General features: G+C 33.4%; 1 protein-coding gene across 1 annotated transcript in view; it reads left to right on the top strand.

Annotated features, from left to right (window-relative positions):
* Positions 1-14212, top strand: part of LOC149805324 (vacuolar protein sorting-associated protein 54-like) — an 80981-nt gene continuing 66769 nt past the window's right edge. The window contains exons 1-3 of the mRNA XM_089934075.1: positions 1-433; positions 9931-10229; positions 12692-12779. Of these exons, the coding sequence (XP_089790201.1) occupies positions 166-433; positions 9931-10229; positions 12692-12779 (655 nt within the window). The 5' untranslated portion in view covers positions 1-165. The remainder of the gene's footprint in view (positions 434-9930; positions 10230-12691; positions 12780-14212) is intronic.

Genomic DNA, 14212 nt, shown 5'->3' with positions numbered 1-14212 from the left:
ACGGGTCAATTTGCCATCATGTCAGATCTGTTGGCAAACCATTCTTGTATCTAGGTTTGTACGTATGCGTGAGTCGTAACTGTAGCGACATTAAATCAGAGGGATAGTTTAGCTTTATGCTTACAGATGGCAGAAACTATTCAGACTTGAAATTTATGTTGAATCATGTCTTCAATACCAGAGTCACATCATCATGAGAAACGGGCAGTTCCTTGGAAACAGTGTACAATTTGCAAGGACAAGTTAATTTTCAAGTCCCCAAGAGAGTTTACAAGACATTTGCGCGATTTTCACTGCACCAAAGAGGGTGGATCTTACGTGTGCCGGTATGGCTTGAATGATGTATGTCCCTCACTGCCGGTAGAGGGAGTGAGTGACAGAGACTACGAGGACCATATTGCAAGGGATCATGTCTGCAATCAAGCAGGTTCAGGTGCTTAACTTACCTGTCGTGTCTCACGCATAAGATACGCATTGCATGCAGAAATCACTCTTCCACGCACATCCTGAATTTTCTCACGCATTAAAAACAAAATATTTAATCTTTATAACGAATTTTCTTGAAATTAGAGGAATTTGTATCTTGAGGAAAATAAAAGATATAGTTATAAAATGGAAGATCAAGAACAGACCAAGCTGTACACTGACACACCTTTTTATCCAGGTTTAACGTATTTGATTTTTAATTTAGGTACACTGATTTTTCTTCTTTGTTTTATTTATTTTGCAAAAACTAAAATCAAATTTCTAAGGTTTCAAGCATGTGGTGGGCCCCGAGTGGTCTAAAGCGCTCTCCGTCACGGATCACTGCCATCTCACCTCTGTCTGCGTGGGTTTGAGTCTTGGGCTTGGCCTGTGTGGATATGTGAGAAAGCTTGCCGTTAGCTTCTCGTGGGTTGGTGGTTCTTTCCAGGGTTTTACCGGGTTCTTCCTCCACCATTAATACTGGCTGCCATGTATAGCCTATCTTGTGCTGAAAAATGGCATTAAACCCTATAACAACAACAACAAAATCAAGCATGTGTGTTCTTGTAATCCGTAGAGCAAAAACAGTTTGCCTTGTTTGTAAATTTTAAATTACAGAGATTGAGTGCTGAATGTTAAAACAAAGGCATAAAAACATAAACTATTTTATCTATTTGGAATGTTTTTCTATTTGTTGTTCTGAACCATTTACCACCTTTCAGTTTTATCTATCTACATGTTTTTAATGGTGCATTAAATAGAAATTTGTATTTATTGAAATGTATCAGTTGCATGGCTTGAAATTAGCTGTAGCTGTCTAGCATGAGGCTGGTAAATACTCAGCTGGATAAGTAGTTTTCATAATCTGAATAGTCTGATGACTAGTCAAGTTTCAGTTGTTATGGGAAGGACTAGTGAAGATTCAGTTAGATTAGCAGACTTGTAAATCTACTAGTCCCATTGGCTACAAAGAAATCTATGTTAAATTCTTGGCCTGGGTTACAACTTTGTTTTGTACGCTACCAGTTTCCATTTTGGTAGCCCATTGGACTGTCACACCAATTAGCAATTTGTCCACCCTGTGCTATATCTTGATTATGTTTTGAATGGAGGCAACTGACACCAAAAAAATGTTGAGATTTTTACCCCAAGTTGTATCTTTATCATTTACTAAGTGGCAAGTTATCATTTGTCTATTGAGAAGCAAACTTTGAACTCTGACTCACAATATGTTTATCCAAAGTGAATGACCTTTTAATTTTTGAGACTTGTGCTGGGATAATTTTGAAGAAAAAAAATGCCCAGCTTCTAAATAGCTTGATAAAAATGCTCTTGCTCTGTTTTATTGAAAAGAAATGAACTAATTCTATCATATCAGCTGATATAAAGGAAAAAACATCCTGGTTGGAAGAAAATCATGTCCTCTCCTCCCCCTAACATTTCCCCCTTAGAACCTGTGCTGGTTGAAATTAACATCAGTAATTGCATTAGGTCGTGAAGTCAGTGTGGTTTGATGGAATATCAAGTAAATTTTTGTTTTGTTCCCATGATCTCATTAAAACATATTACAGCTCAGAAAGGTAAAATCAGGAGATTTACAAAGTTTGATAAGGAGATATCTCTGCAAAGTGTGTGATTTGGATTTTTAATGTAGCTTTAACAATTTTTCAGTCATATCACTATGATGTCTGCATTGTGTCAGTTTATAGTGATGTCTAGCACTGTGTCATCATGCTGCAGACATGTAGCATGATGTCCCACCAGTCACATTATCCTGACACCAGGCTGACCAGTCCTAACACTAACCTCTTAAGGCTGAGCCCCAAATGAGGCAGCTGTTAGTACCATTTTTTATGTCTTTGGTATGACTCGGTAGGGGTTCAAACCCATGACCTCCTGCATCCAAGACTGATGCTCTAACCACTTATGCCACTTTAGCAGTCTAAAATGCTTGTAAAACTCTTACGTAAATGATGTATGTAAAAATTGTTTATTGGATACCATATGCAGAGATATGATTAGTCTTTCAAGAGAAACAAGAATTTTCTTTTTCAAAAGACATTGCTGTTTTTTCACATTATTGAAATAAGAATGCATAGCCATAGTCTTTAATTTCGAAACAGGAGTGAAGCATTCTGAAGAAGTTATTGATAGTAATTTTTTTATTATTTTATTCCTTTTTCAGTTCAGGAAATATTTGCAAATGAAAGTTATATTAACACATTGTGTCTCCTTCATTTCTTCCTCAAACTCTATCAGTTCTCTTTCTTATCATGAAGGAGAAGTTACTTCTTTTTTTTTTTACTGTCCTTAATTTGAGGTTCATTAACATCAGACTCATAAGGATGCTCAATTTTTTCACAATATTGTAAGCCCCTTCAGGATATAGGTTAGATAATTCAGCAATGGCTATCTTTGTGCACTGGTGTCTGCAGCTTTAAATTCAGAGTAAGTTGTATATCAGACAGGCTTCAGATTATTTTAGTAATTATATAGAGTATATATCTATCATGTAAAATGATACTAATAATTATAACAATAATAATAATAATAATAATAATAACAACTTTTTTAAAGAAGCTCATTTGGTTGACTAACCAATCTTTTATGAGGCCTTCTAGAGTTTTATATATATATATATATATATATATATATATATATATATATAGAATATTTACAAGCTGAGGTGTCTTTAGAGAACAAATAGTATTAAAAATTAAATAATTGATCTAATTGATATACAGCCCTGGCAAATATGTACAAGATTCATACCAAGATAACTAATAACTAGTGAATCAGTGTAAAGTAATATAGGTGAATACAGGAAATAACAATGTTTCTATTAGTAGTACTGAATTAAAGAGAATAATCCAAATCATTGTTTCTGTGGATGTTGCCTGAGAAGCTTTTTAAAAGCTTGACAGGAGTCAGCTGACTTTATATAACGTGGTATGGAATTCCATAGCTTGGCTCCTGAAAAGCAAAACTGTCCTTAAAAAGCCCTGAATTTGATTTAGGTAAATATAAATTGTTAGTTTTTATGGATGTTAGTTCATACATCTGTACATTTTTTACAAATGTAAAGTCTATTTAAAATAATCAGGAGCCAGCCTATGTGAAGATTTATAGACTAGAATTGAAATTGAATTCTCTTCCTAAACTGAAGCCGCTTAAAGCTTGTAAAAAGATTTGTTGATGGTGTTTTTAAATTGACATCAAGAAATCATTAAAAATTTAACCAATTTCCACAAATAGTTAGCAAACAATCAAGCAATTACATAATTTAAAAACAATATAAAATAATCACAACAATTCATCTGTACCATGCCTCTTAAAATTATTACTTTCTCTAAGGGATTTTGATAAGCTGATGCCAGCATCAGATGACCTCATTGCCACTATACTCAGTCAAAGCATTTACATATCGTTTTCTTTGAGATTTATAGGAATGAGAGGACTCTAAAAAGCATCATTTATGTCCAGCCAATTCTTGTATTTGATTGTTTGGTTTTTCTTTCATTTCTTATGACTGTTGACTCTACAACATTAAAACCTTAGATAAAACATACATTGCTAATTGATCAGATGGATTGAAGATATATCCAGATTTGAAACAAGATTAACACACAAGCCATACAGCAGCTGTGGTACTTGATAGAAGTGAAATTTGAATTAGTCACATTTTCAAAAATAGATGCACAGAGTTCATGCATGACATTTCAGTGACTCACTAACAAATTTGCATCAGAATGCCATATGCCATATTTTCTAACATCAAACCAAAAATGTAGCTTTTAATCACCAATGATGTTTCTCAGCGATGTTCTAGAAAAGAATGCTTGATCCTCATCCTGGTCCTAAAGTTTTGACTTAAGATTTTATATTAAGGTTGTTTACATCAGATTACATCAGATTATTCATTCTTATGTTAGCATCTTTAGTTGAATCCCTCTTTTAGTGGTGTGCAATTATAATGTTAGAGGATTATTTATTTAGATTATTCATTTGAATTACAAGGTGCTCATTGATACTTCTGGACTAAATCAAGATTGTTAGAACATCCTTCCCGATCCACAAGATACCAGGGGAGTTGCACCCTCCCATGCACCATCTTTCTCTGCCCAGCAATCTTGTATGTGCTTGTCTAGCTCTTTTTTTCCGAGGTTTCATTAGGTATCACAGACAATATGTGGGTCCACTTTAAAGGAAAGTTACAGGTTTCACAATAGAGACTACCACCTTTGTCAGGAATGCCGTAAAGCCTACAGCTTTACAGTCTCCATAAATCTTCAGAATAAATACCTTCACATCCCCATCTTCCTGCCTCAAAGAAAATATCTTTATCTTGACCATGAGGTATTTCAGTTTCAAGCACTTCTGTCCTTCCTCACCTGTAGCCCAAGAGCCATTACCAGGGTGGTAGGTGTGGTAACAGCCCACTTGAATTCTTAAGAGATCTCCATCTTTCACTAGTTTGATAATAATAATGATAATAATAATTACCTTATTTAGAGCGGGTAACACAATTAGCTAAGAACTAATCTACCTTGAGGCCCTCATACAAAGGAATTTATTTTAGCTGCATCTCTGAAGCCAATGGATATATTGGGTTCGGAAGAAGGAAATACAGTGGGCATTTCTAATCTCAGCTAGAATACTATTCCAGAGCAGAGTTCCAGAGTATTGGAAACATTTTTTAAAATAACTCTTCATTTGGTTAGGGAATTTTATACTGGTTGGTAGACATGGATCGCAGGTGGGGAGTATTACCAGGCAGCTTATACTGGAATAGTGATCATAAATATTCAGGAGCACTATTATTGGATATCCTGTACATTAATTTGGCTTTTCTCAACCAGATTCGGTCTTTAATAGGTAATATTTTTAACCTACCAGCTAAATTTTCCTTGCTTTCTTTCTGGATTGATATTAGCCCAAATGCTCTATTTTGAAGATGTGCCTGCTTTGTTATGTTTTTATCATTTGAATAACCCCATTCTGTATTACAGTAGTCTAAATAGGGTTGTATGTAACTGTTATAAAATAGTTTTCTGTGCCTTTCAGTGAGAAAATGTCTTATCCTACTGAAAAGCCATAAACTTGAATTGACTTTTTTTACTGATATGTTTGATATGTTCAGTCCATGATAGGTTATTATCTACCAGAACACCAAGTAGTCTATCATGACAGACCATTTTCAAATTTGTATCCTTCCATGTCAGACATAGTTCATAGCTATCAAGATTTGTCCTTCTTTGCCATGTTGAGATAAGTAATATGATGATTGTTTGATGCACATTGTCCTTATTGATTGCCTCATTTTTATCTTATTCTCAACCTAGAGAAGTCGTCTCATCCTCAGAAATGTGTAGATTTTACTTGTGCCCTCTTCAATTCCTACTTTTAGCACACTGGAGACTGCAAAGGACCCACTATGAGCTTGTATACCCCTTGGATCTGATTTCACTACCACCTGCATTAGTTGCTAAATAGGACCAGTTTCTGACCAGAGTCCCAGTTCATACCCCCAGACCCAACTTCTTTCTGCACACGATATATCTCTTGAAGAATAACTCAGCCAAGCCACAAGCATGCTGCGTGACATAACTTGCATGCATGAGTGACTTTGGTATTTTCAGTTTCTGTTTGTTACACCCTCAATGTCTTGAAGTCTGTTATGAAAATTGTTATGTAGATATATCTGGATGTAAGTATCTTACCAATAACCTTACTTAAATTAGGTCAGTGTGACCAAATTTTGCATGACTGAATGACGTTTGTGTTTTCACCTGTTTGTTTGCTAAACATCTTTGTAGTGCACCCTATTTCATTGACACATGAGAATTGGTATGGTGGTACATCTTGCAAAAGTAACTCAACCATACCTAAACTAGGATAATGTGGCCTAATTTGCATGCATGAGGGACTAATGCATTTCAGGTGTTCATTCATTATATCCTCAATATCTTGAAACCTATTTCACAGACACAAATGAAAATTAGTCTATATTTGCAACTATGTAAATGATACAAAACACCAAATTTTCAAGCTTGAGTGAGTTTTGAATTTTCAGCAATTTGTTACACCCTCATTATTACTGAACTTATTTCATCTGTATCCCTGAAAATTGTTCTGTGGATGCATCCTAACATGACTAGTTCAACCATATCAACACAAGTCATTGTGACCGCAGCTGTGACCCCTGGCTAAAGGTGAAGGTCACATCAAGGGAAGATGTAATTCTGTGACTATGATTTGTATCCTTATCCAAACTGTAACTTTTTAACCATTGAAGGTATTTTAATGAACCAGATAATCATTTATAAAAAGCCTGTCAAATGTCATAATCATGCACTTAAACTCAAGGTCAAGGTTACATCAAGGAAAATTTAAGAACAGTTTGTATCCATTTCTGGATTATACTTTTTAATCAATTGAAGATATTTGGAAGAAATATATATATTTATATATAATATGACTTGACATTATGACACTATAGTCCTGCTCCCTGTCTCAGGGTCAAGGTCATGGCAGTGGAAAATAGAAATCAGTGACCTATCTTTATGTATATGTGTGACTTGTGAACTCAAAAGATATTTTAATGAAATGTTTGCCTGTGTGATATATATTGAAAAGGATATATATATATATATATATATAGAGAGAGAGAGAGAGAGAGAGAGAGACAGAGACAGAGAGAGAGAGAGAGAGATGAAACTTAACCAAGTTTTCCTTTGATAAGTAGTCAGTCTAATTCATAGATCAAAATAAAATGTATTTCTGGACAGCTGATCGTCCTGTTTCTCATTGCCAAACATAGTACTTTTTTACTGTTTTCCCCCCAAGGTGAAAAACAATTCCTGGAATTTATTTGTTCATCAAGCTGAGCCATTTTGCACAGTACTTTGAAGCACTTAGTATATATATATATATATATATATATATATATATATATATATATATATATATATATATATATATATATATATATATATATATATATATATATATATATATATATATATATATATATATATATATATATATATATATATATAGAGAGAGAGAGAGAGAGAGAGAGAGAGAGAGAGAGTAATCATTATATATATATATATATATATATATATATATATATATATATATATATATATATATATATATATATATATACATACATACATACATACATACAATGTTTTTTAAAACAAAACAAAACTCTACCTCGTTTGGCTTTATTTGGGCAAAGGTTACAATATGCATGTTTCATTTATGGTACAGTTTCTAGTGACTGTCATCATTGCATGAGTTTGCATCGTGTTTTGGATTGTGAGGAATAGAATTGATAATGGTTTAAATAATTCTATATAGATGCAATAGTATTCAAATAAACTATTATGATTTTCCCACTAACTTCACTTAACTTTCAGGTTATAATATGTCTCAACATCTCCATGCTCACATAATTTAAATGTGATAACATTAATAAGTAAGTAATAATTGACTGTGATATTATTGTCTTATTCTTATATAAAGAGTTTTGGTAACAAAAATTTTTTGTGGCCCCTTGGTGGTGCTAAATTGTTATGTCCTGCCACATTCTTTGAAAGGTTCATATAGTGCTTCCCAAGTCAACCTATCACATCCTGGCCATCTGTTACTAAATAAGTTTCCATTCAACTACCATTTAAGAATTTCATGGATTTAAACCAAATTTTGTATGATGCTTTATATTTGTACAATCTAGCTCAAGTTGAATTTTTCAGTATTTTATAACAAAATGTTACCAAGTTATACCCCAGCTGAGTTAGAACTTTGTCCTTGCATAGTGGACCAGTTTTCTCATGCCTGTGGCATGATATCACTATAAACTGCCACACTGCAGACATTATAGTGATATGACTGGAAAAATTGTTAAAGCTACGTTAAAAATCCAAATCAAACAAGCACATGATTTAGCACACTTGTTGAATGTACTGAATTCATGAAAATGTTAATTCTGCTAAAATTTAATGACTTCACTTTAATATTTGAGGACAAAAACTTATCTTTGTTTATTTTCTGTGTACAGCACTTTGGTATTACTGCCTGAATTTCACATTCCTGTGTAAAACATTTTGGTATTACTGCCTGAATTTGAGATTCCTGTATATAACCTTTAGGTATTACTGCCTGAATTTCAGATTCCTGTGTAAAACATTTTGGTATTACTGCCTGAATTTGAGATTCCTGTATATAACCTTTAGGTATTACTGTCTGAATTTCAGATTCCTGTGTAAAACACTTTGGTATTACTACCTGAATTTGAGATTCCTGTATATAACCATTAGGTATTACTGCCTGAATTTCAGATTCCTGTGTAAAACACTTTGGTATTACTGCCTGAATTTGAGATTCCTGTATATAACCTTTAGGTATTACTGCCTGAATTTCAGATTCCTGTGTAGAACATTGTGGTATTACTGCCTGAATTTCAAATTCCTATATATACAACATTTTGGTTTACTGCCTGAATTTCAGATTCCTGTGTGTGTCAGTTTGGTATATGTGTCTACATTTCAGATTTCTGTGTCAGACATATTTGTGTCAGTGCCAGAATTTCACTTTCCTATGTATGACATTTCAGTATCAATGCCTGAATTCAGATAACTGTATATGACATTTTGGTATCACTGCTTGAATTTCAGATTCCTTTGGATGACATTTTTGTAAAAGTGCCTGAATTTCAGATTCTTGTATTTTCAAATTCTGAAACATTTGATGCATGTAATTGCTGAAGGTGGCAAGTTACAAGTAGTTTTCATTGTGAAGATGCTTTTGGTTATCTTAAAACATAACAAACAGAGAACACTATGTTTCATATGTTTAATTATTTGGTATGGATACAAATTTATTTGGATTCCATTATTAATTAAAAAAACATGGATTTAAAAAACCATCAAACTGATCCTCCAGTGGAAACAGTAAGATCACCTTCTCCTAAACAATGAATTTAAAAAACCATCAAACCGCTCTATTACTGGAAAGAGAAAGACCACCTTCCACAAACCATAAGTTTAAAGATGTAATGAACAGTGATCCTCTTCCCCAAACCATTAATTTACATACCAACAAAAATGTTATTTCTTTCAAAACCACAAAAATAGATGTCCATAAAAATAAAGACTCGCAGTAAGTGAAACATTAATGTTGAAAACCATATTTTGCAACAACAGGCATAAGTGCATATTCTTTTAACATTTAATGCTGAACTCCTCATTTTGTCGATTCCAGATATTTGTTAAATCTGATTATGAGTTATCTCCACTTTGCAGTTAAAAATAGGTTGTTCAAAGAATACATTAAATGTTGTCACTGGTTTATATTACTGCATAAAGATGACAGCTGCTTCCTTCAAGTTAATATAATTTACAGTGAGAAAAACAGATTATGTAAGTTTTGATTGTAAAATCATTCTTTAAATTGCAGATGGCAGAATTATAGGCTTCAATCATATGAGTGTCCAACCCAGACCAATAGCTGTCCCTCCAAACATGGCCAACTCAGAGCCATCTATAGTTCAAGACCAACATCGCTGGACTGTATTCAATGCATCTGTTAATCTGCCAGCAGCCCTGAATGATCCAAGGTTGATGAAGAGAGAAACTGACTTCTTTTCGAAGACCTGGGGCCAAGACTTCTATGAGAAAACTTACATTCCTCCATCCCCCTACCTCCCAGATATCGAGAAATTTCATTTTGACAAGTACCTTCATAGAACTGCAGGGGTAAGGCACTTGTCATTACAGAATCTTATTAATTTGGATTCCAGTAATCCAGAAAGCTAATGATTAGAAATAAATGTTTGAAAATAATTTTTCGAACAAAAGCATTAATCATTAATTCAAAAATGGATTGAAATTTATGTTCCAGATCTGGAAGAAAAATGTTGGCACAGAATGGTAAAATGTTAAGAAACATGAACTTACAGCCCATAAATCACAATGAATAAGAACATAACAGCCTGTGATTTGTTTGGAGGTCCATTAATTTTATGTACATGTACAGTAAACTCACTTTTAAGTCCAGTCAAACTGCCGACAATGAGTCTGATCTGCCGTAGCATAATGTCCCTGCAGATCAGTGTTTGTGTTGTTTGTTCTATTGTGCACAAACCCAGATCTGCCAGTGCATTATGCAACAGCAGATCTGGGTCTTTGCAGTTTGCAGTTGGACTCAACATATAAGTAAGTATATACAGTACTTCTGTACAAAAAAGCAGTCATTACAGAAAGTCCCACTAGAGTTGACAATGAAGATTTCATACTTGTCACCTACTCAGCAGTAAGAGACAATGCAAATACGAAGAAGCACTTTTCAACCAGTGAAAGATTTCCAGAATATTGATAGACTGGGCCATGAATGAAAACAGACAGTCAACAATACTTGACTTCTGATGCAAACTAAAAGCATCTTTTTTTGAAGAATATTATATTTTTAATTTTAATATTAAAAATACTTTAAATGCAGAAGGTAAGACCTGAAATTGTAATTGTATTGTCTTTTTTAATATACAAAATTATATATCTTTAACTTCATACAGACATTACATGATCAGTACATTTCATATTTCCAAAAGAAACATAACTCAAGAGTTAATTATATAAATCCAGTAATTTGGAAAATTCATTAATCTGGAAATATTTTTTGGAAATGAAGGTGTCCAGATTAATGAGGTACTACTGTATTTATGTTTTTAAAAGTATTTTTATTAGGAGAGAAGCAGATATTGAGATTGAAATATTACTTAATTTGAAAATAAATAAAATGTTTCCAAATATTATCTTTTTTTATACCTTGCTTTCTGGTGTAAAATATACTACGTCCTCTGTGTGGCCATCTGTTAACTTTTCCTTTCAATACAATAACTTCAGTTCAGTAGCTCCTACCTTTACCAAGTAAGGTAAGTTGTTTTTGGAGAAAGTAGTCAATTGACATGGGCATAAAAAGGTAAAGGTCACATTGAAAGAAGAGTAATAATTTATGTGCAAATGTTTATGTTCTTGACTTTGTACCAATGATTTTCATGTTGTACCAAAGATTTTCATGTTGGGTTAGAAAGTAGTGCATTAATTTAGTGGTCTAAAAATTAATGGTCCATATTTTCAGTCTTCAGGTCATTTGTTTCAATTAAAATGAATTTTCATTTGAAATAGTTGATCACCTTTGTAAACTTTGGCAAAGCCCCCTCCCCGATATTAAAGTTTCTTTTGTCTTGAAATCAGATTCATACATTATAATGTACTAGCGATAGGTAGTGACTTTGCACTTTTCCAGCATGTTGAAGAAAATATCTGAATTTTCTGTTTTCGGATCATTCATTCAATTAAAATGCCATTTGAAATAGTTGATCACCTTTGTCGAATTTGGCATAGCTAGCTCCCACATATTATGATATTGAATACATTACTTTAATTACATACTTTTGACTTGCATATTGTTTTGTCATTTTAAGTTGAATATTATTTAATTTATAATAAAATGCATTTTTGGTTTGTACTTATTTTTACCAATAATTTAAAATAGAAGAATTTGGTTTTTACTGGTTTATCCTTGTAAATCTAACCCCCACCCCAATCTTTTTTTCTTCAGGGTGCTTATTTTTGTAAACACCAACTCTTTACAAAATTCTTGCTTTCTGCATTCTGTAACATTGCAACAGTTCTGTCTTGTAAACACAACAGACACAGGGTGGAAATAGGCATATCAACATTGTTTGATGTTTCCTGCCTTTTCTGACATTTCTGTTTAGTGTGGTGCTGAATCTAGAAAAAAATCAACCCTTTACAATTAGTAAGGTAAATATGGGCCAAAAATGCAAATCTGTTTATGAATACCAACAACAAAACCAGTAATAACAATGAAAAATATTCATCCCATTTTTACCAATATTGTACCAATTTTTATATTTGTATGCTTTAAACTGATTTCTTCCAAGTTTGAATAATTTTTTATGTCAAATAAAAATTGTAAATGCAGAGTGCTATTCATTCAGTACACATGTAACCTTTACATTCAATTTTACTTTCAAAACCCATACAAATTGTTCTTTCACTTAGTTTTAAAAACAAAGAGACTACGAATTTTGTTTGTCTCTTTATTCTCTTGTTATATTTGTACATCTTGTCAAGAAAGCTAGAGACATAGTGAACACTAAATATTATTTTTAAACAGTTACCTCTTTTTACAGCGACTAAAGAAACATCAGAAACATCGACAAGGACTGTCACAGCTGGAAGAGCAAGAAACATTCCTTACCAAGGCTGTCAAACAAACAGGTAAACATCCATAGCTAATAACAGAATTTGCTTCCTATCTTCATGGTCATTCTTCAGTATTTTACATTATGAAAGTTGCAGAAATAAATAGGGGCCCCGAGTGGCCGAGTGGTCTAAAGCGCTCACTGTTCCGGATCACTGCCATCTCACCTCTGTCTGCGTGTGTTCAAGTCCAAGGCTTGGCTAGCGTAGGTACATGGGAAAGCCTGCCAGTAGCTTCTCATGGGTCGGTGGTTTTTTCCTGGGTTTTCCAGGGTTCTTCCTCCACCAGTTATACTGGCCGCCATGTATAGCCAATCTTGTGCTGAAAAATGGTGTTGAACCCTAGAACAACAACAACAACAAAAATAAATATATCCAAGTAGTTAAAGTTATAAGAATAAATGCAATAAGTTCATTTATCAGGACAATATAGTATCCAAGAATTATCGTTCACTAGAATGTTTCTTTGCATGAAATTACATTCACTGAGGCTAGATTTTTTTCTTAATAGCTGTTTGAAAACATGAAATGTGGTAACATTAGAGACTAAAACTGTCTTGAAAGAGCACTGTTGTGAGAGACCACCTTTCTTCACGGACTAGATATGAATACATAGAATAATTGTAACCTGCCTTTTGAGGTAAAGGGGTGGACATTTTTATTCATGCTTCCATCCATCTGTTCCATTTTCCCATCTGCTCTATAACTTCAGCCATTTGAGATTAAGGGATTTTTTTCTCTCATATATTTACACTTTGTCACTAGAAGGTGTATCACATCACACATTGTACTTCCTGTCTTCAAGGTCATGCTTCAGTATTTTACATTTTCCATCCCACTTTCTCTTCTGCTCTGTAACTTGAAAGCTATTTCATATTAAGGGATGACACTTGGTATACTTGTACATTATTACATCATCACTAAAAGGTATCACATAACACAATGTGGCTCTGTTTTAAGGTCAAGGTCACTGCTCAATAAGTTTTGTTTTTGTCAAACTTTTCCTTCAGTTTTATAACTTTAAAGTCACTTGAGATTAAAGGATGAACCTGGTATCATCAGAAGGTGTATTCCATACCACACTAAGGGTTGTATTATCAAGGTCATGGCTATGGCATAAAAGGTTTTTGTTTTCATCACACTCTGAGGTTATAAATTAAACTTTGATATACTTATACATCAAAACCAAAATATGTGTTGCATAGTGGTATACCACATTGTGTAGGTGGTTCTGTCTTCAAGTCAAGGTCACCATTCAGTATTTTACATTTCCATGATACTTTACCTTCTGCTCAGTAACGTTAAAGCTGTTTAAGGTTAAGGAATAAAGCTTGATATGTTGTCATTAGCTGGTGTGATGTTTACCACACTGGTTTTTACCGTCAAGGTCAGTAGCACAATTTTTAATGTTAAATTTTTCATTACGCATTCCTTTCCACTCTTTAATTTTA

This window comes from Sinohyriopsis cumingii, chromosome 2 (assembly GCF_028554795.1).
Source record: "Sinohyriopsis cumingii isolate HCF-2022 chromosome 2, ASM2855479v2, whole genome shotgun sequence".
Lineage (NCBI taxonomy): Eukaryota > Metazoa > Mollusca > Bivalvia > Unionida > Unionidae > Sinohyriopsis > Sinohyriopsis cumingii.
The sequence above is the reverse complement of the archived record's forward strand: the minus strand, read 5'-3'. Positions and strand labels throughout refer to the sequence as shown.